Source organism: Xiphophorus maculatus, chromosome 5, assembly GCF_002775205.1.
Source record: "Xiphophorus maculatus strain JP 163 A chromosome 5, X_maculatus-5.0-male, whole genome shotgun sequence".
NCBI lineage: Eukaryota > Metazoa > Chordata > Actinopteri > Cyprinodontiformes > Poeciliidae > Xiphophorus > Xiphophorus maculatus.
In genome coordinates, this window is record NC_036447.1 from 19,211,284 (window position 1) to 19,238,168 (window position 26,885).

At 41.0% G+C, this 26,885-nt stretch overlaps 1 protein-coding gene across 3 annotated transcripts; it reads right to left on the reverse strand.

The window, feature by feature from the left end:
* Positions 1 to 2,189: 2,189 nt before the first annotated feature.
* Positions 2,190 to 25,434, reverse strand: LOC102232430 (E3 ubiquitin-protein ligase RNF38-like). 3 transcript variants are annotated; one of them, XM_005797298.2, is made up of 13 exons: positions 25,357 to 25,434; positions 23,779 to 24,450; positions 12,631 to 12,692; positions 7,647 to 7,849; positions 6,587 to 6,968; positions 6,333 to 6,497; positions 5,922 to 6,086; positions 5,514 to 5,693; positions 5,324 to 5,427; positions 5,135 to 5,219; positions 4,934 to 5,055; positions 4,744 to 4,843; positions 2,190 to 4,613 (listed from the first exon to the last, which is right to left on the reverse strand). In XM_005797298.2, the coding sequence occupies exons 2-13, from the start codon at positions 24,368 to 24,370 to the stop codon at positions 4,551 to 4,553; spliced, it is 2,223 nt and encodes a 740-aa protein (XP_005797355.1). In that variant the 5' UTR covers positions 24,371 to 24,450; positions 25,357 to 25,434; the 3' UTR covers positions 2,190 to 4,550. The 3 variants fall into 3 exon arrangements, with proteins under 3 accessions (XP_005797355.1, XP_023190363.1, XP_023190362.1); XM_023334595.1 differs by having other exon boundaries at positions 25,338 to 25,358; XM_023334594.1 differs by lacking the exon at positions 25,357 to 25,434 and adding an exon at positions 24,895 to 25,207.
* Positions 25,435 to 26,885: the final 1,451 nt, after the last annotated feature.

Genomic DNA, 26,885 nt, shown 5'->3' on the forward strand with positions numbered 1-26,885 from the left:
TTTAACACAAGTCTATATTGTGTTAAAGTCAATATAGACTTTAACATAGCACCTAGACTCAGGTGCGCCACCTGAGTCTAGGTGTGCCATCATAGCTAATATGTTTATGTCCAACATCAGAAGACATGCTTCTTCGAACCCCGTTTAGTTATTGTGGAGCAGATGCTGCAAAGAAACATCACACTTTTCACCACAATCTCATTTTCCCTCCCCTCTAATCTGTTGGCCTATATTTCCAATACTTTCAGCGTGACTGTGCGCTTCGCTTGGGTTCAGTCTGAGGCCAAAAGTGAAAACTATATTTGTCTGGTTTCAGATTCCACAAATCAGAACCTTTCATGGGTGTTTTATGACAATAAATCTGTACTGTAAAAAAAAACAATCAAATAGGATGAGATGACACTTCTTTAGATGTCATGAATGAAAACATATATCTATAAAAAGAACAGTGGATTGAGCACAGACAACATTGCAGTTATGTCAAAATATTATCAAAACATAATGAAAGCTGCTCATGTTTATCTTTAAATAAACTTGCCCAAACGTTGACATCCATCTTTTATCTCTACTTGCTCAAGATCCGTCACAGGACAACAGAGTTAGGAGCATTATCTGACGTTCACAGGCTTCAGTTTTAAGTCATTACAAAGTTAAATAAGACATAAAAGCAGAAAACGTGACTCATAGATCAAGTTGACATGGAAATAACATATAAAAACCTTAAATACAAATTTCTGACTATCGTCTAAACATCTTTGCTCATTCAGCGAAGTAAGAATTTTAAAAAGCTACAAAAGCTGTACAGCACTTGTTAGAGGTTTGAGGACTTCTTAAATACCCTAAAACATTCTTCACTAATTAGTGAAGAATTTTAATTTAAAGTATAAAACTGTTTTCAAAAGAAATAACACAAGATGATTTTAAATTTGTGTTAATAAGAGAATAGAAACAAAAAACGGTTTCCTAGATGGCGCTGTTTAGCTAGATTCGAGTACAAGCCTCCTGGTTTTATAATTCTGGTTGACCTGATCTAAGATAAATATGACTTGCCGCCCAGACAAGAGCCTGTATCATAATTAAATGAATGACGTTTTATTTTTAGTAAAACTGCACGCACAGAGGCACATCCCAATATTGTGTCATCACTCATTTCAGAAACTGAAACTCATTTATTAAACAGATTCAGATGAAACAAATCTCTAAAGTTGGGTGTATTGGTCCGGTGTCTCTCTGATAAATCTACTGATACTACTCCTTAAATCAGTGGTATTCAACTCCAGGCCTCTAAGTCTGGTGCCCTGCAACTTCTATATTTGCCTCTGCTTCAGCAAACCCGAGTCAAATAATGAGGTCATTAGCAGGAACTGAACTGTACATTGAGGAGGCGAGTCAGCCATTTGATTCAGGCGTGTTGGACGTCTAAAAGTTAAAGGAAACTGGCCCTCGAGGCAAATCCAGTCCTGCTGGAAAATAAGATGAGCATCTCCATAAAGCTTGGATAGGGAAACACGAAGTTCTGAATTTGGACTTGACCTCAAGTACCTTGGATTGTGTGCTGCTCCACTCTTTCCACACTCTGGGGCTTTTTAATTTAATCTTTTGACTTATGAGTCTCCTCAAAACCCTTACATGGATTTTTGCTCTATAATCGTCTCAAGGCTGTGCTTGTCCGGGTTATTTGAGCACCTTTCTCCTCTCACACAGCTTTCCATTATTGTTTTTAAACACAACACTATGAACAGGTATTTGCTTTAGCGGTGCACTTTTGTGGCTTAACCTCCTTGTAAAAGCTCTTTGCCTCCTGCTGGACATCCGTCAAACAGACAGGGTTAAACTGCGATCCTTAAGCCACATAAGGAGCTACTGCTGCCATTAACTTTACAGTTTCTTGAGCAGAAAAAATTACTGCAGTGTTCGTCGTCTCCTCAGAGCTTTCATTTAAAAAAAACAACAAACACTTACAGTAGTTTTGTGTATCAAAGCAATTCATGAGTTTCGCATTTCGAACAAATGAAGTTTTCTGTGATGTTTTAACTTTTTGAGAGGCATCTATAGGGAGCCTTCCAGGATGACAGAACTACACTGCCACCAAGAGCTCTCATCGTGAAATTACTAACATCTTTGTAAACCTTTACTGATGATGAAATGCAAAACAAGAGCTCAAGACAAAATTCTCAACAAGCACAAAGTTAGAAGAGGATGTTATACATTTATTATTGGGCCAGCTTTTGAAATCCAAAAGATGGGGGTTGGTGGAGTAAGGGTTTAAAAAAAATCATTGCACTACTTAATAAAGTATTACCATAAGTAACTCTCATACAAAATGTACAAATGTTTGTTAAAAATTTCATCATCATCATCATCATCATCATAAGCCTTCAAATGGTTTTGGTTACAGATATAATACATAACAAAACTAATATAACACCATTTGAATAATACAGTTTCAGAGTTTGAAGGAAAACTTCTCAAACAACCCAGGGATCAGAATGAAAGAACGAATCATACCGTTTGCGCCATTTTCTAGTAGATAAAAACAGAGGAACTGAGGTAATTGCTAGTGTACCAGAAAACAAAACAATGCAATCGTACGACAAAAATAAAAAGGATGCATAAAATCACACATACGACATCTAGAAACGATGCAGTCCATACTGATTCCAATGATTTTTCTAAATGGACGATGCAGAGGAAGAGCGTACATAAATAACAGATTTCGACATTCCTGTAGTTTGCACATGATGGAAAGAAAAAAAAAAAAAAAAAACATCTGGTTCGAATGCGTTGGTTGTCCTATGATGCGAGTTGGACCTGGAGAAGACGCATTGGTAGAAAAGGCATTTCGGATGCAAGCCTCTAAAGATGGCGCAATGAACTTTTCAGAGCACTTCATGCGGTGTCTCTGGAAAATATTGTGCATTAAGATGAAAAAGGCAGCGAATACAACCTAACAGTAGTAGTTTGAATGGAACATCTTTTTATATTATTATGATGAACCAACATAAGGCCAAGAGCAAACAAGTAGATTATCCCCAAAATGTTCCAATGAAGGGTGGGATGAAAAAAATCTGCAGTTTTTGCTCCTAAATCTAACTTCAACAGGTGAGATGATGTGCATAGAAAGCAATTATCTGAACAATCTACTGCTTTGTAGTTAAATACTTTTTTCCTTTTGCTGCTGAGAGTTAATCTGAATTGTTACCAATACCAACAAAAGGACGCAGCGTGATCTTTTACTTCCTCTCTTTCAGACAGATTCAGATTTAAAACCCCATTTGCCTGCACCTCAAGCAGAACATGTCACTAAATAAACCAAAAAGACTCAGAAATAAGCAGGTGTCTCAAGAGAAAGTGAAAACCAGTTTTGATTGAACTCAAAACTGGTTTGTTCAGAACGCAAAGAAAGCAACGCAGGAATTCAATCGCTGTAAAGTGCTGAAGCCTTAGATCTGCCAGTGAAACAAAGTGGAGCCACTTAAAACCTGAAAAGAGTGTCAACGTTGTTCCTGGTAGACGATGAAAAAATGAACTGGATCGCTGCCTGCACAGAAGGTAACCAGCAGACGCAATAATGTACTTAAATGACTCGTTCCAACCGTACGAATAAATTAAAATTTTTGCAGAAAAGAAAGCTTGATTTAAAATTCAACTGCATTTAAATATTTCTGAAGATTTGTTCACACGCAAGACTGAATCCATATTTTACTATCAGATGCAACGTCAATGTGTGGTTAAAGTTTATGATTTTACAAAACAAGAAAAGTCTACTTCCCAGAGGATATAAACCTCACTTTAGAAATTCCCTAAAATTCTTCAAAGTATTCTCGACTTCCTTTAAGTTCAAATCAATCTGAGAGGGGAAAACAAATTCTGCAAGTGTGGTTTATTTAGTTTCCCTTTGGGATCAATAAAGTATTATTGAATTTGAATGATGAATTGTTCCAATAAGGAACTTTTCGTCAACAAAACCACAATGACTTGCACAGAAAGAACATAGTGTCTGTGCAAAGTATTTTATTGTCATTCCACACAGTGAAATAAATCTTTGTTTCCCTCCAAACAGGCTGCTTTAACCGTCAGGAAAACAAGGATAGTAAGAAATAAATCTCTTGCGTTCAATTCAACTCCCTTACAAAGAGCAGAGTTTTTTTCACAACAAAATACAAAGGCTGGATTAAAATAGCAGAAATGTTTGTCATAATCCTTAGAAAACCAACTTTTAACAAAGACATCCTTGAAAACAATTACACGTAGGTCCTGTGTTGAGAAATGGGAAAGTATTCATGATGACATTAAAAATGGATTTGCAGCTGGGTGTGTTAAGAAGGTAATTCGCAGCAACCGTCAGAAGATGGCAGACTAGAAGATGAGTTAAACAAAACAGAAGGCTTCAGAAGTCCAAGTATAAAGTAAGCAAGATGAAGCAGCAGGTTTTCACACCTAAATGCTGTTTCATGTGCAGTGGTCCCAGTCGTTTGACAGAATGAGTCGGTTCACTTTTTATGGTTTACGCATCCAAAAGAGGGTTTGGGGATTGTGGTTGTCTGAGGTCACTCAGAGTCCCGCTGGACCTCAGAGGCATCGGCTCGACAGATGGGGCAGGTGCGGTTAGCCTGGAATAAAACCAGGACGTTCCAACAGTGAGAAATGAAACTTATGACTTCATGTAGAAAGAAAAGACGTTAAAGACAGTTGCATTCAAAACTGATTTTCCAATTTTTTGAGAGCGAAAACACAACTCACCTTAAGCCATTTGTCAACACATTTGGCGTGGAACTCGTGATTACAGGGGAGAACTCTGAGAAGCTGGCGGGACTCGAAGTCACACATACAAACGACACATCTGCAGTAAAAAAAATAAAAAAGCTGTTAAAACTGCTGCCTGATGGGACAAGGGGAAAAGCACTCCAAATAAAAAGATGAAGCTACTCACAGTGTTTGCTCCGACTGATGGTTGTTGGGGTTAAACCTATATGATGGAAGCTGTTCTATATCTGCCTTGGTTAGACCCCTGGGTTTGGCTTCCCCCAGACGCTCGGCAAGGTTCAACAGGGCCTGAAGATTTCATATAGATAGAAAATATTCATCTTCTAGTTCACAAATACATTAAGTTGCAGAACTCAGTTTGTCGTACCTCATAGTTTTCCACCTCTCCATCATCCACATCCAGCTCTAGGCTGATGGCAGGAGCCACATTCGGGGGAACAGGAAGCATTGACCTGCGAGTTATAAACAGTGATCAAAATATGCTGCTGGCATCGTCATAATGAAGTGCTCACCCCATACATGGCTTAACACGAGGAAGAGGGGCAAGAATACTTACAAGAAGTAAGGCAGGAAGCTGGGGTGGTACGGAGATGGGGGCACGGCCTGCTGCGAGCGGTAACGGCGACTGGTGAATCGCCGAGGCATAAAGTGGGGATATGGCTGCAAAAAGAGAAAAAGCAAAGCAACAATTTAATCGTTGAATCGATGAGGGATTTAAAAACAAAAGCAAAAACCTATCCCCCTACCAGTGTGAAAAGATCTTGCGACAGGGGGTCATGGTGTGTAAGGAACTGGAGCGGAGTGGAAGGCGGCAGGGCGGAGGGAGGCTGGTGGTGGTGGTGGTGATGGTGGGCGTAGCTGAAGCTTCCTCCAACAGGGAGCTGCTCTCCCACTATATCAACCTCGTTTTCAATCCTCTGTAAGGGCTGAGATAAATATCCACAAAACCAAAAATACGCATTAATATGGAACAAACTGCTTTATTTTGTGGTAAATCTGAGCAAAAGGAAGTACTGCAGTGAAATTTATTTGATGGCTATCTCATATTGCCCCGGTGTACGTTATACTTCTTGCATGGCTTTTATTGCAATTTTCAAACTATACAAACTAAGCAGATGAAAAGGGTAAGCATTAGTAGCAGATTGTTCGCATACCGATCTTGGCTGTTGAGTCTGAAAAGGCAGGAACTGTGTGGGCAGGTGGGGCGGATGGTGGGAGAGATGAGGTGGAGGAGAAATCAGGAACTGAGGGTCACTAGACAGTAGTGAGGGAAACGCATAGGAAACCGGCAAATGATGCATTGAACATGCCTGTAACATCTGGAAAAAAGGGGCGAGAAAGAGAAAAAGGAAGTCAGTCAAAATAAAAAGACACTACTTTTTAAAATATCAACTGTAATGTGCCATTTTTGCCACAAGGTGGCAGCTGTGACTTAGAAACCAACTTCCTCCTCCAAACTGGGAAATATTAACACACGATAAACCACTTCCTTTAAAGCACAGACCATGGAAACTGCAAACTGTACAAACAATGCCACATGTTGTACACTGAGGAGTTTCTCTCACCGGATGGTAGTGTTGTCCAGCGCTGAAGACCACACTACAGGTGGGAACCTGCTGCTGAGAGGAGCAGGAGGGGGGAATGTGCTGACCGCTACACAGAGGCGCTGCCAGGCCATGTGGAGGGACAGGGGTCACTGTGTAGGAGACGGGTATGTTGCCCTGCTGCAGCTGAAGAAAATACAAGCAGCTCACATAAAAACACACACACTAACCAACACAGGTAAATGTCTCCAACAGTTCGACAGATGCAAACTAACCCGATCGTGCAAGTCCAACACCATGGCTCCTTGCTGCTGTTGTGTTGCATGATGTTGTTGCTGGTGGTGAGGATGGTGATGATGGGGGTGATGATGGGCAGCCGGGTGTAACAGTTGCGACGATAACGTGGGGGGGTGGAAGGCTCGGGGCTCCTCAGAACCTCGGCCTCCTCCGCCGGCTGTGGGGGGCTGAGGATAAGTGCTTGGAGTGTGTGCTGGGTACGTCTGATGTGCCGAGGGAAGGGGGTTGTGGCGGTAGTTTTCGTCCTGACGCTCAGATGGTGACGGGCGAGGTGTAGGTCCTTGAGCGGAGGGATGGTGATGAAGAGGCGGGTGGCGGGATGGCCTGGAGAGACGGCCGCGTTGGCGCCTCGCGGGCGGACTGCAAGAGGGGACAGCAGACCGTTCGTTTCATTCAGAGTCTTGCAAAGATATTTACACAGCTGGAGATTTTGCACATTTTGTGACGCTACATCCACAGAAAGGAATACATGTGTAGGAGGAAAAACAGAGTTTTCAAACTTGTTTTAAATCCAAAAAGTGTGGTTGTCAGCTTGTCAGCCATGTCTTCACAATTGTACCATATTCTAGTTTTGAATGATAAACTGAACAACCCATGATGTTCAGAGCTTGATATTATAGCTCACTCTGCTTCAAACTTTTACTTCTACTGTGTTCATTTAACAAATATTTGTTTCCTTCACAGAAAAGCTGGATTTGTAACAAAACTGAAGTTCACACAGGTGGATTTACTAATTAGAAGCCTACTAAGGCCAATTGGGTTTATTTTTAGGGATAATAGTGAAAATAAGGGGTGAAAACCAACCTCAGAGATTTACATTTGCAGTACAATCTAAAAACCATGAGTCACTTGCCTTCTATTTCAAAAGTATTTTCTGCTTTGCGTTGATGTATCAAATAAAAGCCCAATGAAATACTTGATAAACCACAAACGTCAATGTTACAAAATGGGGGAAAAAGCTTAAGGGCTGAAAATACTTTTGGAAAAACACAATACTTAGGAGACTGTGGTACAAAAAAAACAAACAAAAGATTCTACCTCCGTCTGAGTCGTGGAGGAGTGAGGCACCTCTCCTGGTGGTAGTGTGTGTGAGGGTGAGGTTGCCGCCGACTCGGAGGTCCTGACTCCCATGGGCGGATGGGGGGCGACGGCGTAGATGGCAGGGGTGCAGATGAGGTCAGCTGCTCTAAAACGGACTGACTGGACAGCCTCTGGCGCTTCGGACTGGGGCTTTCCTCACTCTGCACAAAGGAGGGGGGGAAACAGACGAGTATTGTGTTTAGTGACCCAGAGCACTCATATCAAATACATCTAGTTCACCACTCTTTGTCCCTCTGGGGTACAGTCCATATTGCTAGACCCTAAAATTCTTTGTGGTACAAAGCATGCCTCTTTCCCCAGGTTTACTGCATCTACGAAGGGGAGCTTTTTACACCGCGAGCACACAGCGGCCCAGACGGTTCAAAGTTACTTCCTCTCAGAGTGAGGAAATGCAAACAGGAGACAAGCGCATACAAGCCCATGTGCCAATCGCAGGAACACGCCCTCAGCTGGACATGTATTTTCTTGTATAGTCAGAATAAAAAAAAAAAAGGCAGCAATGTACGCAAACATGGCAAAATAGCTGCGCGTGTAGTCATTCAGTTATCACTGACTCAAGAGTTATCATATAGTGTTTCCATCCCTTCGACTCATCTGTGAGTCATGTCACTTACAGTCAGCCAATGACTCTCACACTTGGCACATGGTGAGGCAAGAACACACACAGACCTGCCCATGTTTCAGTTACTCATTCTCCCTTATGATGAGTCTTGCGGTACTCAGCAGGACAGCCAGGTTCTTACACACACATGATTTCTACATCTACCTTTCCCTCATGTTCCCCAAACGACACCCATTTCAACAAACCTTCACTCTAAAGTAGGAAAGTCATACTATGGAGTTTTATTTTTTGTTTGTTTGTATTTTTTTTTTAATGACTCAGCGAGCAACATTTTCTTGCACCAGATCAAACACATGTACAGCTCAGCAGCCCTGAGAGCGGCAGTACGATAGCTAACAGGAAACAGCTGGAGAGCAGACTGCAGAAACACGCGCAGTTATGGAAACGCCTGCAGACATGCGCAAATTCACACATGAGCAATTGCCACTGTTTCTGCAGCCCATAAACACGACCTTCTGAAGATCTGCAGAGGCAAAAAAAAAAAGTAATGTGTTTGAACTGTGGGGCCATGAAGAGTTTACACTAATAGTTTAGTCATAGTGCTGTGGTTTGATGAGAGCCTGAAGACTTCGCTGGATGTACTAGAGCAATTTCCTTCAGTTGGTGGTCAGAAAGCAAGAACTGGGAAAGTATTGAAATATAAAGATTTAGAGATGGATTGAGTTACAGAAAAAAAAAAAAAAACATGAGGTAGCGGTCGGAGATGTAATGATCACATTTGAGAGACCTTTTCAAGCCTTTCTGGTTGAGAGCAGTTGCCACACTGTGTGTTACTAGTGGCTGTAAAAGACGGTTTTACTGTTTTTAAACAAGACAAAATGATTACTCTGAAGTAAGCTTCAGGACAATTTACCCATTTCTAATTTAAGAAACACTTTGTAAAATTACATTTCAGGGTATGTGGCTACTTTTAGCATCTAAAAAAAGCTGGCCACAAAAAAACCCCCTCCAAAAACACAAAGTGGCGTGGGTAAAATGAGCAACATCAGTAGTGCCTCTGTTTTGCCACCCTAAATTAACAGCTGGCATCCCTCTGTAGAAAACTTCCTCTTAAATAGCTTCCAACAGCTTTTAAGATACACAATTTTTCCCCTCTTTAAAATATATAACCCACTGAAAACAGTCAACGGAGTATTATTCCTAAAGCAACCACTTCCACACTAAAGAGTGTTGTGTTTAGTGCAAACGAGTACTGCTAAGGTATGGTGAGTTTACTGACCAGCCCTGGATTTTTGAAATTTCAGACCTGCTGCTCACCTGTCAGGATGGGTGAAGTTAAAGATGATGCATGAAAGAACAGAGCAGTTCAGCTTTTTTTATTATTATTTCTTTCTTAAAGGTGTGGTATGTACTTTCCAGGCACATCAAGCAGCTATGTTACCTTCATTTGTTATGAACAGTTGTATATATCAAACATGACTTAAAATAAATTTGACACCTTGTAATTGGCCTCTGTCTCTTTAAAAAGCTCTTCCCAAGACCCCCCCTTCAGCACATCATTACAACAATTCTTCTCATTACGCCATTTACAACAGTTCTTAGAAACGCTGGACTGAGAAGTAGTTTGTATGATAAGCTCACTTGCAGGTATGCAGTTCCACCAGTTGCTTCCTAATTGCTAATGCCACTAGTTTGGAGGAGCAGCTCCAAAGAGGAGCTATGTGGAAATAGGTGGCACTTTCTAAGAGCAGGAAAATCAAGGATTCCTCAAACATGATTGAAAGAATCAAAGCAACACTCCAGGTATGTTTTCAATGAGGGAATGATATTAAAAGATTATACAAAACTCAAAAAGTCCATTTTACATAAAATTGCTCCTTAAAAACATTTCTCTTCAAGAGTCAAGACACTAGTCTCCAAAACTGCAAAGCGTTTCCCTTCTTGTAACTTTAGTGACGCCTTCAACTTGCGTTAAATTACCTATTTTTGATTTGACAAACATACTGAAGAAAGTAACTGTATCGGAAACAAACTAGCGCTATGTAAAAGGACAGATAACACCTGTTTAGGGTGATTTCATTACAGTCAGTCCAGAAAACAACATCTACTCCTCTCCATTACAGAATGAAACAGCATCCCCTATCTGTTCTTCTTCCTTATTGGCTCCTCTTATCCACCCCATCACCCCACAACCTCTTTACCAGACTCGGCCCCAACCCCAAAACCCTTGGGACATGTACTGTGCCCATTTTCATATCTGAGTCAGACTCTCACCAGCGCACTCTCCCTACCCTGCTCAACAACCTCCACCCACCCCACCCCCTTTCCCTTGTATCAGATAAACTAAACCCATCTTTACCCCCCCCACCTCCCTTATTCTTTGGCTCCATCTTCTTGTTTATTTTTTTCCCCTTGTGTCTATCTGACCTGTCCCACACTCGGACTTGAAATCTGAGGGGACAAGAGAGGTTGAGAAGAAGGGACAAATGCATACGTACACTCCACAGACATGCAGACTATTTCCCATTAGTATGAAAGTTTGATGGGCCTGTCTCCCTCCGTTAGAGGGAGGGGAACATCATCAGACAAAGGAGTGTATGTGTCCTCAAGCAATATGCTATAATTTGGCCTCATGTTCCAAACTGCGGGTTTGTTTGCTGTGTTTGAACATATTTTCACAAGGCTAAAAAAAAAGGACACAAGATGAAAAGCTAAGCCAGAAGAAGCAAAGTAAAGTGCTCTCTGACTGATATTAAAGCAAGTCTTTGAAACTATGCACCCATCCATCCACTTCTCTTCACCGTCACTGTATTCAGTGCATGTAGAAACCAGGCGGGTCAGATATCCTGACACACCCTTCCACATTCTTTTTAACAACATCCCCACTCTGCGTACATGCTTGCATCGACTCTCTCAGTCAGCGACTCCGGCCTCCAGCTGTTGTGGCTTCGCCATCATTGCTTGGAACCAAAATAAAGCCGGGCCTGCCGAGATCATGCAGCACAAAACAACAACCGAGTCCATGTTTTTTGTCTCTTCAAGGCAGTCGATTTTCTATTATGAAAGCGCATACTGAGCAAATATGGCCGTTTTCTGTTTGAGATTCATTAATATTTACAGACATGCTTCCAGTAACGCTAATCAAGACAATTTCAAAGCTCGTCTTTGGCTCTTCCACCACTGTCCCTCCCTTCCTCATCCTGCTTTTGCTTCTCTCACTCCAACCAAGTTCCACAGCTGGAGACTGAAATCATTAGCAACACCCCTCCCCTTTCTTCCCTTCAAGCTTTCCGCAACACTTCAGTGTCCAGCCTCTCCACTTTCTCTACTTTCTTCTTAATATATGCATGCTTTTAAAAGGTGTTCACTTGTGGTTATTAAAATCATTTACTGACTTCTACTTGAACTCCCTCAAACATGCATTGCAGGCTTTTTTCAAGACATTTAGGTCAAACATGCTTTGAAGCAATGTTTCTTTTTTTTTTTCCAAAAAAAACTTACAAGTATCTAAAAAAACTCCTTCACTGATATAGAGTAACTAAACCACAGTGCTGTGATTTTATTAGTGGAAATTGTAAGAGAAAATTCACAAACAGCTATTGGCAACGTCAAACCCGATCCTCTCATGACGGCATTGTTGTTTTCAAAAGAATGACGTTCCAGCTCAAGCAGTTACGATAGCGTGTCGATGTTTTTTTTTGTTAATATTAAATTTGTCGTTTACCATAATTTACTACTTTGCTCTTGTGAGATCATCACAGGTAATAGGGTGTTAGCAAACTATTATGTTTGTAAACAGTCTGTCAATATATTTAGGACTACTCGCTAATCTATCATTTATGGCTTTCTTTGCGAACACTTTTTGTTTTCAGCACAATCATGTTTTTAGCATGTCACAGACTGCACACCTGTGAACCTCAGTCTGATTCTTTCACATTACCATATAAATTGCACACGCTTCAGTAAAACATTATCAGAGAATTGTTTTACTTTTTCCTTTGATCAACTAATTCAGAATCAAACTCTTAAGCCAAATCTTCAGTGGCCCACTTTTCCATTCACAACAGATTGGTTAAAACATTATAATTAGCGGTTTGATCAGGTCAGCCAGGAGTAGACTTGCTTAAGTTGGGGTGTTGTGAAGCACACTGACCAGTCTCTTGGAATAAAAAAGGTAAAATCTCTGGATTAATTCTTTACTCAAATGCCAGCATTCCAGCATTCTCCTGAAAATATTCTTCACTCAACAACCATAATATGATTTATTATCCATATTATAGTTTATTATCCAAATAAGTCCTAATGACAACCTCTTTGTTGAATAATTTTGGCCTTAATAATGAGTGAATGTTGGCTTACCTTATCCCTCTCCTCTCCATATGCATGGTCAGGGTGGCAGTGATATGCTCCACCAGAAGCCCCTGCATATAACGAAAGCAAAGCAGGTCATGAGCTGTGGGAAATAACGATTCAAACATGATAAAATATAGTTCACAGATTCCTTACAAAGATTACATACAAATCTTGGAGTTTTATTTTGAGAATCATGATAACTGAATGCCCTTATTTTCTCCATCTATGCAGGACTGTAAACTTAAAAATGAGCCATAAAATGAGTTATTACTGTAGGGGGCACTATAGAAATAATGTAAATCTTTGTATATTGCTGGACCTGATAGATCAGGGTACCCAGTTATTGTGCAGTAAAATCTGTTTATGTGCAGTTTACTTAATCCTTTTGTTGTCATTTTCCTAAAGCCACCTGGAACCGGAAAACAACAAAGACAACATGTTTGCGAGAAAGGCCACTGACCACATATGCAGCATAAAAGTCACTGAAACACATATGGTGTTCTCTTGGCTCAGTACGTATACATACACAAACAGAACAAACACAGTAATCCAGGATTAGAGGAGCTTTCAGATGATACTGCTGCTTGCATCACCGCTAAGACGTTTACTCTTTTGTTTTACCACAATCCTTTCATCTTTTTTATTATCTTTGTCTATTTGCTTTGACTTTTCGTTTTTTATTTGTTTTTTTCCCCCTTTTGCAGTGGCCAAATCTTTGGTCGGGTACGTCCTGATCACAGATGGTGGCACCGGTACGCGCTCCAAGGGTAAACGCTCCCAAGGGCACGCCAAGCGAAGCAACCTCTACAATAGAAATGAAGAGAGGTAACCTAGAAGGCATGCGAGAAGAGTCCTTTATAAAAGAGCTTTACACCTATCGGTTGTTTGTGAGGATTTTTTTTTCTGATTCTAGTCTCCGTCTTTGAAGAAAAGCTCTGACTGACAACAAAGTAGTGCATGTAGAGGAAATGAAAGACGAGGCAGACAGAGTTAAGGTTTTCAGAAGCCCTCAATCACCAAAAAAAAAATTCTTCTCGTTCTTTTATCTGGATGGGAAGCAACATAAATAACGTAAAGCTTTTATTAGTGAGGTAAGAATATAAAAAATAAATAAATAAATAAATAGCTAACACCACAAATCCAGTGAGACAATTTAGGGCTGGAGAACTGACGAAGCATTCATGGGACTCGCTGGCTGCATAGCTCCCCTCTATGCAGGACTCATTCACTGATCACAATGCGCCAAAATCCAGCTTCCTCCCTGAATATAGTCTCACTCACACATTGTCAGAATCCTGTAAATTGAGTCAGAGGCGAGTCATTCAGTTAGACTCACTCTATAGAGAGCAACACTGAGGCAACAGAACATGTTTGAATGACATCATACCCGCTGTTGGGGTAACAGACGACACACTATTCAGCTTTGCAATCTGGGCCTCGAGGACGGCTGAATAATAAGACTGCAGTATCAATTATAATATATGGGGAGACAGTCAGTTCTGACCCTATATCTAAGAAAGTTTAATCAATACACTGAACTTGGAACAAAAGAAGCAGAAAACAGTCAGCACAAAACTGAATTGCCTGTACTTTGGTGAAAGTAGATAGATGTCAAGAGCAACAACAACAAAATAGTCATGTTTGTCTAGTCTGGGGTGTAATTCACAGGTGAACATCAGAAAAAGTAAGAGCTGGTCCATGAAGAAAACACGAAGGAGGAACAACATGGTCTGTATGGATAACCTCAAACATAAGACATAATAGCAGCAGATGTGTCCGCTTATGCTTCAATATGTGGATCACAAACTTTCCACTTCAAAATGGAAATGCAGCATTTCTATTTTCAGTCTCAGTTTTCTATTTTTTCCTTCACTTAGTATGACATTATGAGCACAAAAAATGACCTGCTTGAACTTTTATTGCCAGCTTTTATCCCACCAATCACTAAATAACTCAGTTTGGCAGACAGGTAAAGTGTATCTAGTCCAAAGTCATTAAACATTAATCAATACTTTGATGATTGTACAGTGAACTAAAACAATTATGTTGTATTTTAGTGAATGAGTAGTTTAAGCTTGGTACAAATTCCAGCCAGAAATAAAGGTTACATTTAATTCAGTTTTATTAATATTGCACCTATTCACAACAAATGTCGTCTTCAGGCTCTTCACAAAAAAAAAAAAAACATTTCAGTTCAATCATACATAAATCCCAATTGATTCTAGTGATCAACCAATACAGTAAGCTCAGTTAATTATTCAAAGTGGTTTAAAAAGTTTCTAACCAGTTTGTGTTATCACAGAGTGACATGGACAAGTGAAATCAACATGGACATACTTAAGGAAGCCTACTATTTATTATATGTCAAGAACTCCACCTTCTCTCTCAATTTTGAAAGTCAATTTAAAAATATGTTTGAGTTTGCAGACAGGAGATTTTATTTTCTAACTACACGTTAAACTACCACCGACTTCATTCTGCAGCAGAAGATGAAGAGCAGCTGTGGAGGAAGGAAAACGCCGGTGACAGGAAGAGGGCAAAGCGGAGGTGAAGAAGAGGAGGAAATGGATGCAAGAGAACATTAAAAAAGTGTGAGAGCATCGAGGAGGAAAGTTTGACAGGAAAGGACGCGGAGTGGAGGAACAAACATGAGGAAAACGACTGGAGGAAAAGCGGCAGTGGAGGGTGAGGGAACAGCCAGACGGAGCAGAGTGGGGGTTGTGGCTTCTGCTCTTGACTGCTATTGATTTTCTGTACGACTCGGAGTGCATCAGCTATTTCTATCCATTTCCTCCACTTCTCCCCTCCCTTTCTCATCCTTCCCCCTTGCACCGGCTAAGGTACCCTCCTTCTTCGTATGCCTCCTCCTTCTCCTCCTCCTCCTCCTCCTCCTCCTCCTCACACTTTCCATCCCTTCATTACATCCCTCCCTGCCAGCGATCCATTTCCCTATCAGCCAACCTGTCTGTCTCCCATATATTCCAGCCGCTTTATCACACAGCATCCACATTTCCTGTCCTTGCCCTATCGCGCCATCTCTGTCCGTGATCCCCATCACCCCCCTTTTGCGCTCCAAGGTAAACTACCTCTTCCCGTTCCGGGCGACAAAACCACTGGAGAGAGCAGCTGGTTTGACGGATAAGAGCCGAGATAAGAAGCAGGCTGTACTGTAAGAACAAAACAGCCCGATGGACAGAACACCGACTGATGCAGCACTTGTTAAAGAAAATTGAACATATGTGAAACACAAACCCACACATATATGCGTGCACTTCTCACATCACCCCGCCTCCTGAACACATGTCACTGCACATTTCACACTGAAGCGGAAAGCTGTCACAGAACATGTCGGGTAAAGATTGCCCAGATATTGCTTGTTTTGAATATTTGATGGTACAAATGTGTGTTCACATTCTGTCTTTTGTATATTTTCCTGTCGAGTAACTTCTCTACCGTCACTATGTTCCTTTCATTTCCTCTCTTTAATGCTGCCACATTAAAGGTCCTTATCCATCTTTGGCTCTCTGGAGTAAAATTAAACATTAAACAAACTGCTTGTGAGCAGAAGTTTGTACACTTCATATTGAGAAGAATGAGTGTAGAGGTAGCAACTTTAAGCTAGCGCACAAACCCATTTATAGGGAAGATTAAAAAAAATAGATGACTCTCCAATTTAGAAAAAAGTTAAAAGGGAAGCACTAATCAGTTGTGTGAGTCCACTACTACTCTAAGCAAAGACAATTATCACAAAATTGGCATTTTAAACCATTTTTAGCATCTTATCCTGATAATTAGCACAGCTACCAATACTAAAACTTTGATATTTGTGTGCGCTTTCTAGAGAACACAGATATTCATCTCATCTCTGAGATTTCCAAAAGGCTACGAACACTTCCAAATCCAGCATGACTGAAAAGTTTCGAGCTCAAAAGGATAAAACAGAGCAGCTTCATTTAGCCTTCCTATTATCTGCTTTAAGACTCACTTTTGTGCAGCCCAAAAGAACCACAGTCAGGTCTCAGCATTTCAGAGAATAGCCTCTTACATTTCTGTGCGTCAACCAACTTCATTTTGAACTCCTGACTGATGCTGAGAACAGCCAACTTTGAGTCTTCCTCTCTCAGCAACAGCATCTACACAGAACAGCAGGTGTAAGCTCAAACAGACATTGTGCCTTCAATGATAGGAGAAAGATTTGATTTTTGAATTTGCGACTGGCTCATTTCTCTGAGCAATTCTAGTTAATAGCCAATTTAACTTCATCATTAAGTTTTTTTCTTTAAATATGCATCAATACCATACCACTTTTAAAGTTGGAGCCAACTTTTACGCTCAAATTTACTTGGAAACGCTGTGTATTCAAACAGAAACGATGTATTTGAGCATGAACAAGCGTAATTTTGTGACGACTACTCTTGACAAATCAAAAAATAATCCCTGTCCAAAGATGACAGATTTAATTTAGAAAGCACCCTTAACAGTAACTCAAAGCCTAGCCCTGCCAGAGTGCATGACGAGGCCCATCCAGCTTCAGAAGAAAATCTATGACGGTATTTCCACCTGTCATTTGTGATTCTTTTCCCCTCATTTGAACTCATGAATTTAAGTGCAACATGCTCCTGCTTTTCCTGACATCTTTTTAGAGATCTGCCATTATGATCGTTTTAGAAGTAAAGCCTTACAACCTGCAAGCACAAGTTTCTGACAGTCCCCAACAGCGCAAGTCACTGAGGAAGTTTGTGACGCATGAAACGCATGAGGCTAACCGCTCCTTCAGACCATATGATATTACTCACTCTATATTCTGCATTCACAGCCAAAATCTTCCTTCCCTACCCCATAGACACAAATATAAAACAGCTGATGAGCTGTGTTTCTACATAGATGGCCGTGGTGGGGTGGAGATATCACTGAAACAAAAAAAAAATGCTCCCAACTAACTTCAACTGTATTGTTAAAACATAATTTGAACTTGTGTCGAAGTCTCAGTTTGTATTTTTGTACCACAGCGTAATTTATGTGCTTTAAAATTGAGTACACGAGACCTCACTGCAGATTGAATTTCTCTAAAAATGAATGGATATTTGTTAAAGTGGGGTAAGTGTATGAAATGATAAAGTAAATAGTAAAAGAAAAAAAAATAAACTTCTCTTCGTCTGGTTTTAAAGGTTATACATCGGAAACTTGTGATTAACAGTTCTCTACCATTCCTGCAGCATGTTGTGCCACATAAACAGTATGTTCAGCTGTCTTTTTTTTTTACACAATACAAACACAAATTTCTAAAACTTTCTAAACTGGATGATATTTGCCATATTTTCAAGATGATGACTGAAATAACCATATTTATCTTGTATCATGGCCATGGATCATAATACCTGAAGGGGTTGGAGAGGGAAGAGTATGTTACACTTAACTCTAACATTTTAAAGTACTCTACTGAACTTGTTTGAGTAGTAGAGTCCTTTCTAAAGTATTCACCCCTCTTGAACCTTCTTACAGTTTATCACAGACAAAAATCCGGTATATTATACTTTGTTTCAATTCTTCAAATAAAGAATTGAAGAATTTTGAAGACTAAGGAAAATGATGCCTTCTTTTTATCTTCGTTGTGCTTTCCCCCGCTTTTCATAGTTTTTAGTTGTTTTTTGGGGGTGTGGTGGGAATATCTAAAATATCTTCCAGTTCCTGCGTCATATGTTCTTTACAAAATTAAAGTTTATGGCTCTTTGAGAGAGCAAAATTGCATTACTATGCCATTATCAATATATATTACTTGAAAATGGTCTCAAAACAACAATATTATTGTTTATCACAATGACTTCTGGGACAATTTGTTGTCATGATGAGTCTAGTTGCCAGCACTACAAGAAGTGATTTGGTTTTCTACAACCTGAAGATCAACTTGGATATTAGACTTGCTAAATAATCTTTGAAAAAGTTTCAATGTCACTCCCATTTCATAATTTATTTAGACAACATTGGGAAATTGTGAGATAAATTTCCCAGAATAGGGTTATAAAACCAAGTGAAATTTTTAAAGACCACGTCTCAGACGACGTTGCAGTCATTGTCCTTCTGAACTCCAGCCAACAGATTTGCTGCCATGACAGAACCAGGCCTCATCTCCTGAACAACTGGCTTGCTTAAATCAACAGAGACAGCCGGTCAACATGCAAACAGTCGGGGCAAACAGCACCTCCTGCCCATCCTGCTTCCTCCTCTCGGCGCTCAGTCAGGGGCTGCTCTACAGGTTGTAAGCTCAGAGGCTGTTTGCAAGTCGGGTTTCCTCTCTGTGCTTTGCTTACAGTGTTGCCCATGATATCCTCCTCCTCCTGCCAGCTCCGGTTCGTGAGGTTTGCTCACATGCTCACTTTCTTAATACTCCCAGACCTCCATCTAATTAGCTCTCCCTTTTCTCTCCTCAACCTCTTTCTGCACCTGACCCTTCCTTTATAACAGAAAATGCGCGCTGCGCTTCCTCGCAACTCCAGTAAACCTGCCAAATCCCACACATGACGTCTTTTTAAACTAACCCTACTTTTTTTCTGGAACATTTTTTGCACTCTTACTGGCCTTTCTCTTCTTTTTATATTGACATTTCTTAAGGCTTCAACTGACCTTTGGCATTCTTTCCCTCTTAGAAGTACTTTTTCCAAACCACAACAAAGCCCATCTCTTAGATTTTAGGCCACATTTAAGGTCACCCGTCCACTCTTCCAGGAATCCTCTCCTCCTGACCAAAGTGACTTCTTTGTTGTTTATTTGAAGTGAAAGAGCATCACGAAACCCCTACTAGTTGGTAAATCAGAGTGAAAGGGTTTCTCTTCGCACTGCAGGGGGTTGCCTGGGTGCCAAGACAAAGGAAAGTAAAAAAAGAAGAAGAAAAAAAAGAACTTAAACAATGTGAATGTTTCTAGTTCTGTCAGCGACAGAGGGATGAGAGGTAGATGTAGAGTGGCTGTAGTGTCTTCCTCTCTGCTGCTTTGGGCAATCCATTAAAACGATCCCTCCATTAGACAAATGTGAGGGAGGAGGCCAAAGAAAATGGATCGGAGGGGTACAGAAAGGGTTGGACGATCCGGAGGGGAGGGAGAAGGGAATGTGGCTAAAAGAGGACAGGCTGTGACAGAGGTGGGACAGAATCAGGACAGGATATCAAATGCTACAGACAATGTCCCCCCCCCTCCCTGCAACCCCCCTTTTTTTTTTTTTACTCAGATCAATCTGGCAGCGCTTTTTGCACACTTTGGGAACACTCATCTCAGTGGACGTTACAATTCGAAAACCAGGTGGGCACAGTCATGTGCGCAGCAAACACGACGGTCTGTCAAAGAAAAAAGGGAGCACTCAAGACAATAAACAAGAATGAACAAATGAGGTAGAGAGGACAAAAAAAAGGGGACCAAAAGAATTACAGCAGACTACAAAGGGAAGAGAGGAGAGAGGGAGCGGGGCGGGGACTGAAGAGTTACAGGACAGCTTTATCCTTCATGTCCAATGCAGGTGACTAGCATGGGAAGGATGGATTAAGTATCTCTCCTTTTCTTTCACGCTCAGCCAACAAGGAAGGCTGATTCTGGGAATGAAGCGAGGGTCTAATAAGGGGTGTTGTGCTGGGAAGAGTCCAGATAACCAGCTGCTTTACTCTGCTAAAAGAATATTCAACTCCTAATTATCCTGAAACGTTTCTATCGTCAAATGAGTGATTAAAATATTACTCAGCAATAATGCCCTCCCTGTGCAATAAATTTGAGAAGTTTCTAATGCTACGTGAAAAAAAAAATAACGTTATTAAAACGTGTTGACAAGTTTGTAACTGATGTTTAGCATATTGCCTGTTAGTAATGTGAGAAACAGGATGGAGGGGAACTCTGTCAGGGAGCCAGAACATGATGGGGAAACTGGACTTTGGGAATACCCCTGTTTTTATTACAATATACTAGAAACACACCAACAAAAAAATTGTTTTACCTTAATAGGACCATTTTGAGGCTGGTCAGTCTTGTCTATCCAATCAACAGGATAGACAGGATGAATGGATGTCAGAAGCTCAACAGACAAATGCTATTTAGCACCAAGAGTTAATAGGTCATTCTGACAACAACACTGCTCGCTGTGGAAGTTGCTACTGAGGGAAGGGGACTAAGGGCTAGATACTGTCAATATGGGAGGTATTCAAATTAAAGGAAAAAAACAGAAATGTAAGTAGCTATTTTAAAAGAAAATATTTTCTACTACATGAACGGTTCATTCGGGCAGCAAGAGAGAGCCACACCTTTAGGAGATAACAGGAAGGTTGTAAAGCGACTTTGCTCTATTCTACTGATTTTTTTTTCCCCCAATCTGTGACATGTCACAGATTGGCAATCTTTTAGAAACCCCAGAGTTCTACATTCTCCTAAAAAAATATGTACATACAAACCACCTTTTGTTATCCTAAAGATAGCTTAAACTGTAAATAGGAATCATTTTGCCTTTGGTCTATATCTGAAACCTTGTTTCACAGTTAGTTCTCTTTAACTGATATTTTAATACTGTTTTGTTTCAGGGCTTTTTATCATATGCTGCCTACAGAAAAGTCTGAGTTGGACAAACTTTATATTAGGAGGTCAAAGTTTTTCCCACAAGACAGCAAATATAAGTTAATATTGTCAGATTCCCTAAATGGCTCTTCCCTTTGGATCTTAAATACAAAATTGGGATATGAACTCAGGCCTGTTTTCATTGGCAGGGATCACCATGTAGAGTGAACTGACCCTTCTTACCATTGGCTGCTCATACACCATGCTAACATCTGTGCTGCAGAGAAAAAAAATTTCAAAACAGGTTTACTCGGCTAACTAGAGGTAAAGCTTTGTATGAAAATTGCCTGCAGGCAAGTTTCTGATTAATGATACGGGAGACCTTAACTGCATGAACTTCCTCTGACAAACCTCTGCACTCACCCAAGTATACATCAAAAAGAAGAAATATGTTTCTACAGAAAAGTGACAAGATAAAAAAAGAAAAAAAAACATCACTGAGAAAAAGATTTCATTTACTAAAGATAGTTTTTATGTTAACCTGATGGTTTTTTGTTTTTTTTAAACATATAATGCTGCATGACGCTGTATGAACTAGACAAGCAAGCCGGACACACGGGGGAATGGAAAAGCTCCATGTCTGTGTCCTTATCTATAGCACTGCAAAGACCTGACAAAAAAAACAATGTATTTTCTACTGTTGGTACTCAAAATAAATAAATAAATAATCGCTCTTTTTAACATACAGTCAAACTTAAATAATCCTAATTTCAGACAAAAAGCCTTGACCAGAACAGCCCTGCTACCATTTTTATAAGACATCTACAATAGAAAGTAATGAGTGATCGTCTCCCCTGCTGATCGTAAAGAGATTGTAACAGAGACCAGGGGAGGAAATGACACAGGTAATCAGGTTTAAATGCTGCAGACATTTGTGTTATTTGAGTCACAGCTATGGTAAGACTGAAGTGCAGCCCTGTGTGCAGGTTCTGGTTCCCAGCTCAGACACTCTCACTAAATAGCCTAGCAATGCCTCCTGCCTTCAACTGAATTCAGCTTGGATCCAAGTACAGTTTATTCATTCCATCCATGGATTCAAGCAATCCCACATGTCATAAATAAGCTATTTTGACAGTGAAAATTACAGGCTGCTAACTCTGATGACGACAAGAACTTGAATGATGTGGGCTAGTATGGCAATTTCTTAATCGTCTTTCAATCTCTCTCCCATGTCACTCTAAAGAAATACAGACAATTCCTAGCCAATCAGTAAGCATGACACTGCTGAGAAAATGTGCACGGTTTGGGGGCCTGTTTGCTTAGACAGGTTCAGCTGTTTTAGTCTGGCTCTGCAGGACAGGTAATTCCAGTCTCAAATAAATGCTGCAGGGTTCTTTGAACACACCAACAAGCACTTTCTGTTTAAAGGCGCCTTTGTTTTTATTCTAATGAACCTTCAAAGACTCATTTTATATCATTTTTAATAGGAAGTTTTGGTAAGCCGAGTGCTGTTTTACTGGATAATATGACTGAGGAAGCAGAATTAAAAAATAAAAGAATAGAGTTCAATGTGACAACACAAAAATACCAAATACATAGTTTCCAGCTTTACCTTTATAACAAGTTAGCTAACAGCCATAGCATCAAGATTTAGGTTGATGAAATATGTTCCCTCATAACTTTTTGGAGTGTTTTGTGTCTGCGTTAGACAAAAAAAAAACGAATCGTTAACCACGCTAGGGAGAAGGTGAAACTCTAGCTGAGGTGTTTCTATGTTACATGGTTCACTGCACTTGAATTGCTGTCTGAGAGTGACCCTGCATGTACACCCAGCAACCACCCCACACTCAAAGTTCATCTTTGTTAAGGAAAACGTCAAAACATAAGTTACCAAGGCAGCTGCTGGTAAAAACATAACTCCAAGCGTCTTTAGAGCCAACACAAACTGCAAGTGGACAGGACTTTTTTTGTAGACCTGGACATAAACAAAACCGAATGCATCATAGCCAGAGCTACATCTTCAATTACATACTTTCAATAAAGTTAATAGAGTTTGTACAGTGTCTAATCGTGCAATTTGTTGTTAGAAACCGCATCACCAAATAGCCTAGTATTACTCCACATAGAAAGGAACAACCCCATGCCTACTTCGGTCAAACTTTAGCCTGTGAACAACAAGTCTTGTTACCTGGCTACAGAAGTGTTTGCAGAATTGACTAGTAAATGTGGAGGTGCTGCACCGCTTTAACAAAGTGAGGTTTACATCCTGTTCTCAGCTGGTCTGTTGGCTTGAGGCTGCCCCAGTCTACACACACACCAACAAAAATACCGCTGCTGTTCATTAAACTACTGGATAAGTGTTAACTCTGCACCGCCCAGACAAGCCCATGTAACACCCCATCTAATTAGAGCACATCAAACGTCTCTGCACATACACAAACAGTACTGTCATGCCAGCCCTACAGGGCAGTCACCCCCTCACTGTTTCAATTTGGCTCTAAAAACACCCCCACCTCCGCCCCGCCCCAGACTGTCATCCATCCCTTCAAGGCAGAGGTTGTGTGAAAACAAAAGTCCAATAAACGTGAGACTTCTCCATCACTGACAAAAGTCGAGTGGGGACATGTACCTGTCATCGGGATGTGGTGCGCCCCGGGCACTGAGGGGAGCCGGTGAATGCCGGGAGGGGCGTTGCTTCCCGGTGCTCGCTGCTGGTTCTCCGAGTGATTGCTGTGAGCTCCGAGCGGTGCGCAGCCGGCTCCGTGCTGCTGCTGCTGCTGCTGCTGCTGCTGCTGCTGGTGGAGGAGGTGTTGGTGGTGGCTGGACACCGCAACTCCGGTGTTGTTACTCCCAACCCCGTACTGCTGGTAGTATCCAGACCGAGAACGCGATCGAGTCCGAGGGGGTTCCATAGTCATTTGGTGGGAGTGAGAGAGGTGGAGGAGGAACGAGGAGGAGGCGGCGGTCGGGGACTGCGGCGGAGAGCCGCTGGTCGAACCGGGCTGTACAAAGCTCCGAGCGCCGCTGTGGCTGAAACTGAAGCCCCCGAACCCCGCTCTGCCCCCCTCGGCGGCCCCGTACTCTGTACGCTCCGCCGACTCCGCGGCCCCCGCCTCTTCGAATAAATCAGCCCCTTTAGGGACAGGCTCCGGGGTGGAGGGCAGCCGGGGGCAAACTCTGGGCTCCTGAGTCGCTGGCTGTCCAGCGGTTGCGATTGGCATTTCCTTTCGGGGGATTTCCTCTACTTCTTTTTTTCTGAGCTTTTTCTCTCGTTTCCTCCCACAGTAGCAGTTTTAAGGGGCTGTTGGGAGAGAAAAAATAAAAAGTTTGAGAATGAAACAAGTTAAAAATGTATGTTAAGAAAAGTTAATGCTGAGTAGCACTTTGTCCACTACACACAACAAAACTGGTTCAACAACTAGCGATAAAACCCCTTCACACAAACTCTTGACACAGAGACGATCCTCAATTTCGTATTTAATACAAATAAGCGTAAATGTAAGGTTTAAAAGTTAAAAAAAAACCCGCTTTGAATCAACATTTATTCAATCGCTCATTGACAACGTCGTTTACTTAATCGGAGTTTAACTTCGGGGGAGGCTAACGCTGGGGGAGACGCTAGGGTTAGTGCGCAGAGATAAACGCGATATTACAATTTTCTAGCCAGTTAAACAACCGCGTTTCTATACCATTTCACCCAGTCACCACTGTGTTTTCTCCTGAATTAAGTTTACATTAACTTTACCCTTTATTTAAACTTGTTTAGCCAGTCTGCGTAATGTCGCTCGTTAGCTTGGCAAGCCTCGCCAACCAGCCAACCCCTCCTCCAGCAGCGACCGACACAAGAGGAAAAAAAAAATCCCGGAGCTAACGAGCAACGCCACAAATCCCCTTAAAACGCCGGGTAACTGGTAACAAAACGTTTTTAAAAATACAAATAAAAATGAACCAAAAACGGTTTAAGTTTGGCTCTTGGCGTTACGCGGAGTCGCCGGGTGGTGGTGAGTCCCCCAGCTGTGAAGACGCGAACAGCGAAGCGCTGAGAGGAAGATTGGACAGGAAAAAAGTGGTGAATCTAGAATTGGAAAGAAAGAACCGGGGCTAAAATTAACACGGTCAAGAGATAAGACCCCGCCTCAGAGAACGCCGCTGAAACCAGGTCAATTTCCACCGTCCTGGAGTACGTACTTTACCAGAAAAGTCATACCTTCAACGCGCTCCTATCTGTCGATATTATTGTGAGCGTATGAGCCCAGTGTGAAATGTGACAGACCGTCAACGCTCAAGTCGGATTTCACGACGCTCGACCAATCGATGCCAGAGAAAACGATCGTGTTTGAAGTCTCTCTCTCTCTCCCCCCCCCGTCCCATATCCACTACAATTGCTATGCTTAAAGAAAACCAGTGCACAACAAATTTATCTCGCTCACTTCTGCTTTCATTGTTCTGACGTTTATGCTGCACATTTATTTTTAAACTGCCGAATCTGAGTTCGGTAATTGATTAATCTCCCCTGTTAAATCAGAAGCTATGGATAGCAGAGAGGCTGGCTAAAAGGGGCTTTAAATTATTTATTTACAATTGCTCAGCCTACCCATTGCAGCTGTTTCCTCGGGAGCCGAAAGTTCGCCTCAAAATAAGAATTTTTGCTGTGCATGCAAAAATTCATGTTACATGTGAACCACTTCTCGGTAGACATAAAATAAGAGGGTCGTGTCCACCAGAGTGTGCAGTATATGTACGTTTTGTTTTATTTAACTCCAGTGAACAATGTGCACCATTTATCTGCCTCGAGTGGGTTTGTACATTCGCAAGTGTAATCCTTTTACACTTAGTTTTGGGACTGATGATAAAGTAATTTGTAATTGTGCAAATCTTTATGAGCTGCTAAATTAGAATTTAAACTGTAAACTAAATTACAATAACGAACTGCTCATTCACTAAATTTAATCTTCTTCTCGCCTACAGAAGTCGCCTGTCTAGATATTATAGACTTATCTAAATGTTCTTCACTCGAACGATGTGCTCAGACTTTTGTTGTTGTTGTTGTTGTTTTTATGCATTTGTTTTTATGCGTTTTACCTGCCGGTGCCGTGTCTTTGTTGCCCTAAGGTGAAAGCCAAATTGCACAAATTAGAAACATTGAATATAATTGAGAAGTTCATTTATTTCAGTGGTTAAATTTAGAAAATATAACTAATGTTTATGAGGAATTATTACACAGGAATATATTAAATATGTTTACTTCAATTAATTTTCATTCAGGAATATTAAAAAACAGCAGTAAAAACATTTTTAAATACAGAAATGTCAGCCCACTGAAAATTATAATGATGTACTTTTATGGTATACACACTCAATACTTGCTGCTCCTTTTGCATGAAGTACTGCATCAGCGCAGCGGGACATGAAGGTGATCAGTCTGTGGCTTTGTTGATGAGCTAAGGAAGCCCATTTTGCTGTGGGTTATCTTCACTGCTGGGTCTGGTGTTTCATCTTCCACTTGTCAATGCCTTATTGGTTTCCTAAAGGGTTTAGGTCAGACGAGTTGCTGGTCATTTCAAAAATAGTTATTCTTTAAACCAAGTACTTTTGTCAGTATGGAGAGGTGCCAAAGCTTGCTGGAAAATGAAATTAACAAATCCATAAAGATTGATGGCAAAGGAAAGCATGAAGTGTCCTTCAGGTTCTCAGCTGATAGCTGTGTGGATCTTAGACATTATCAACACTGGACCC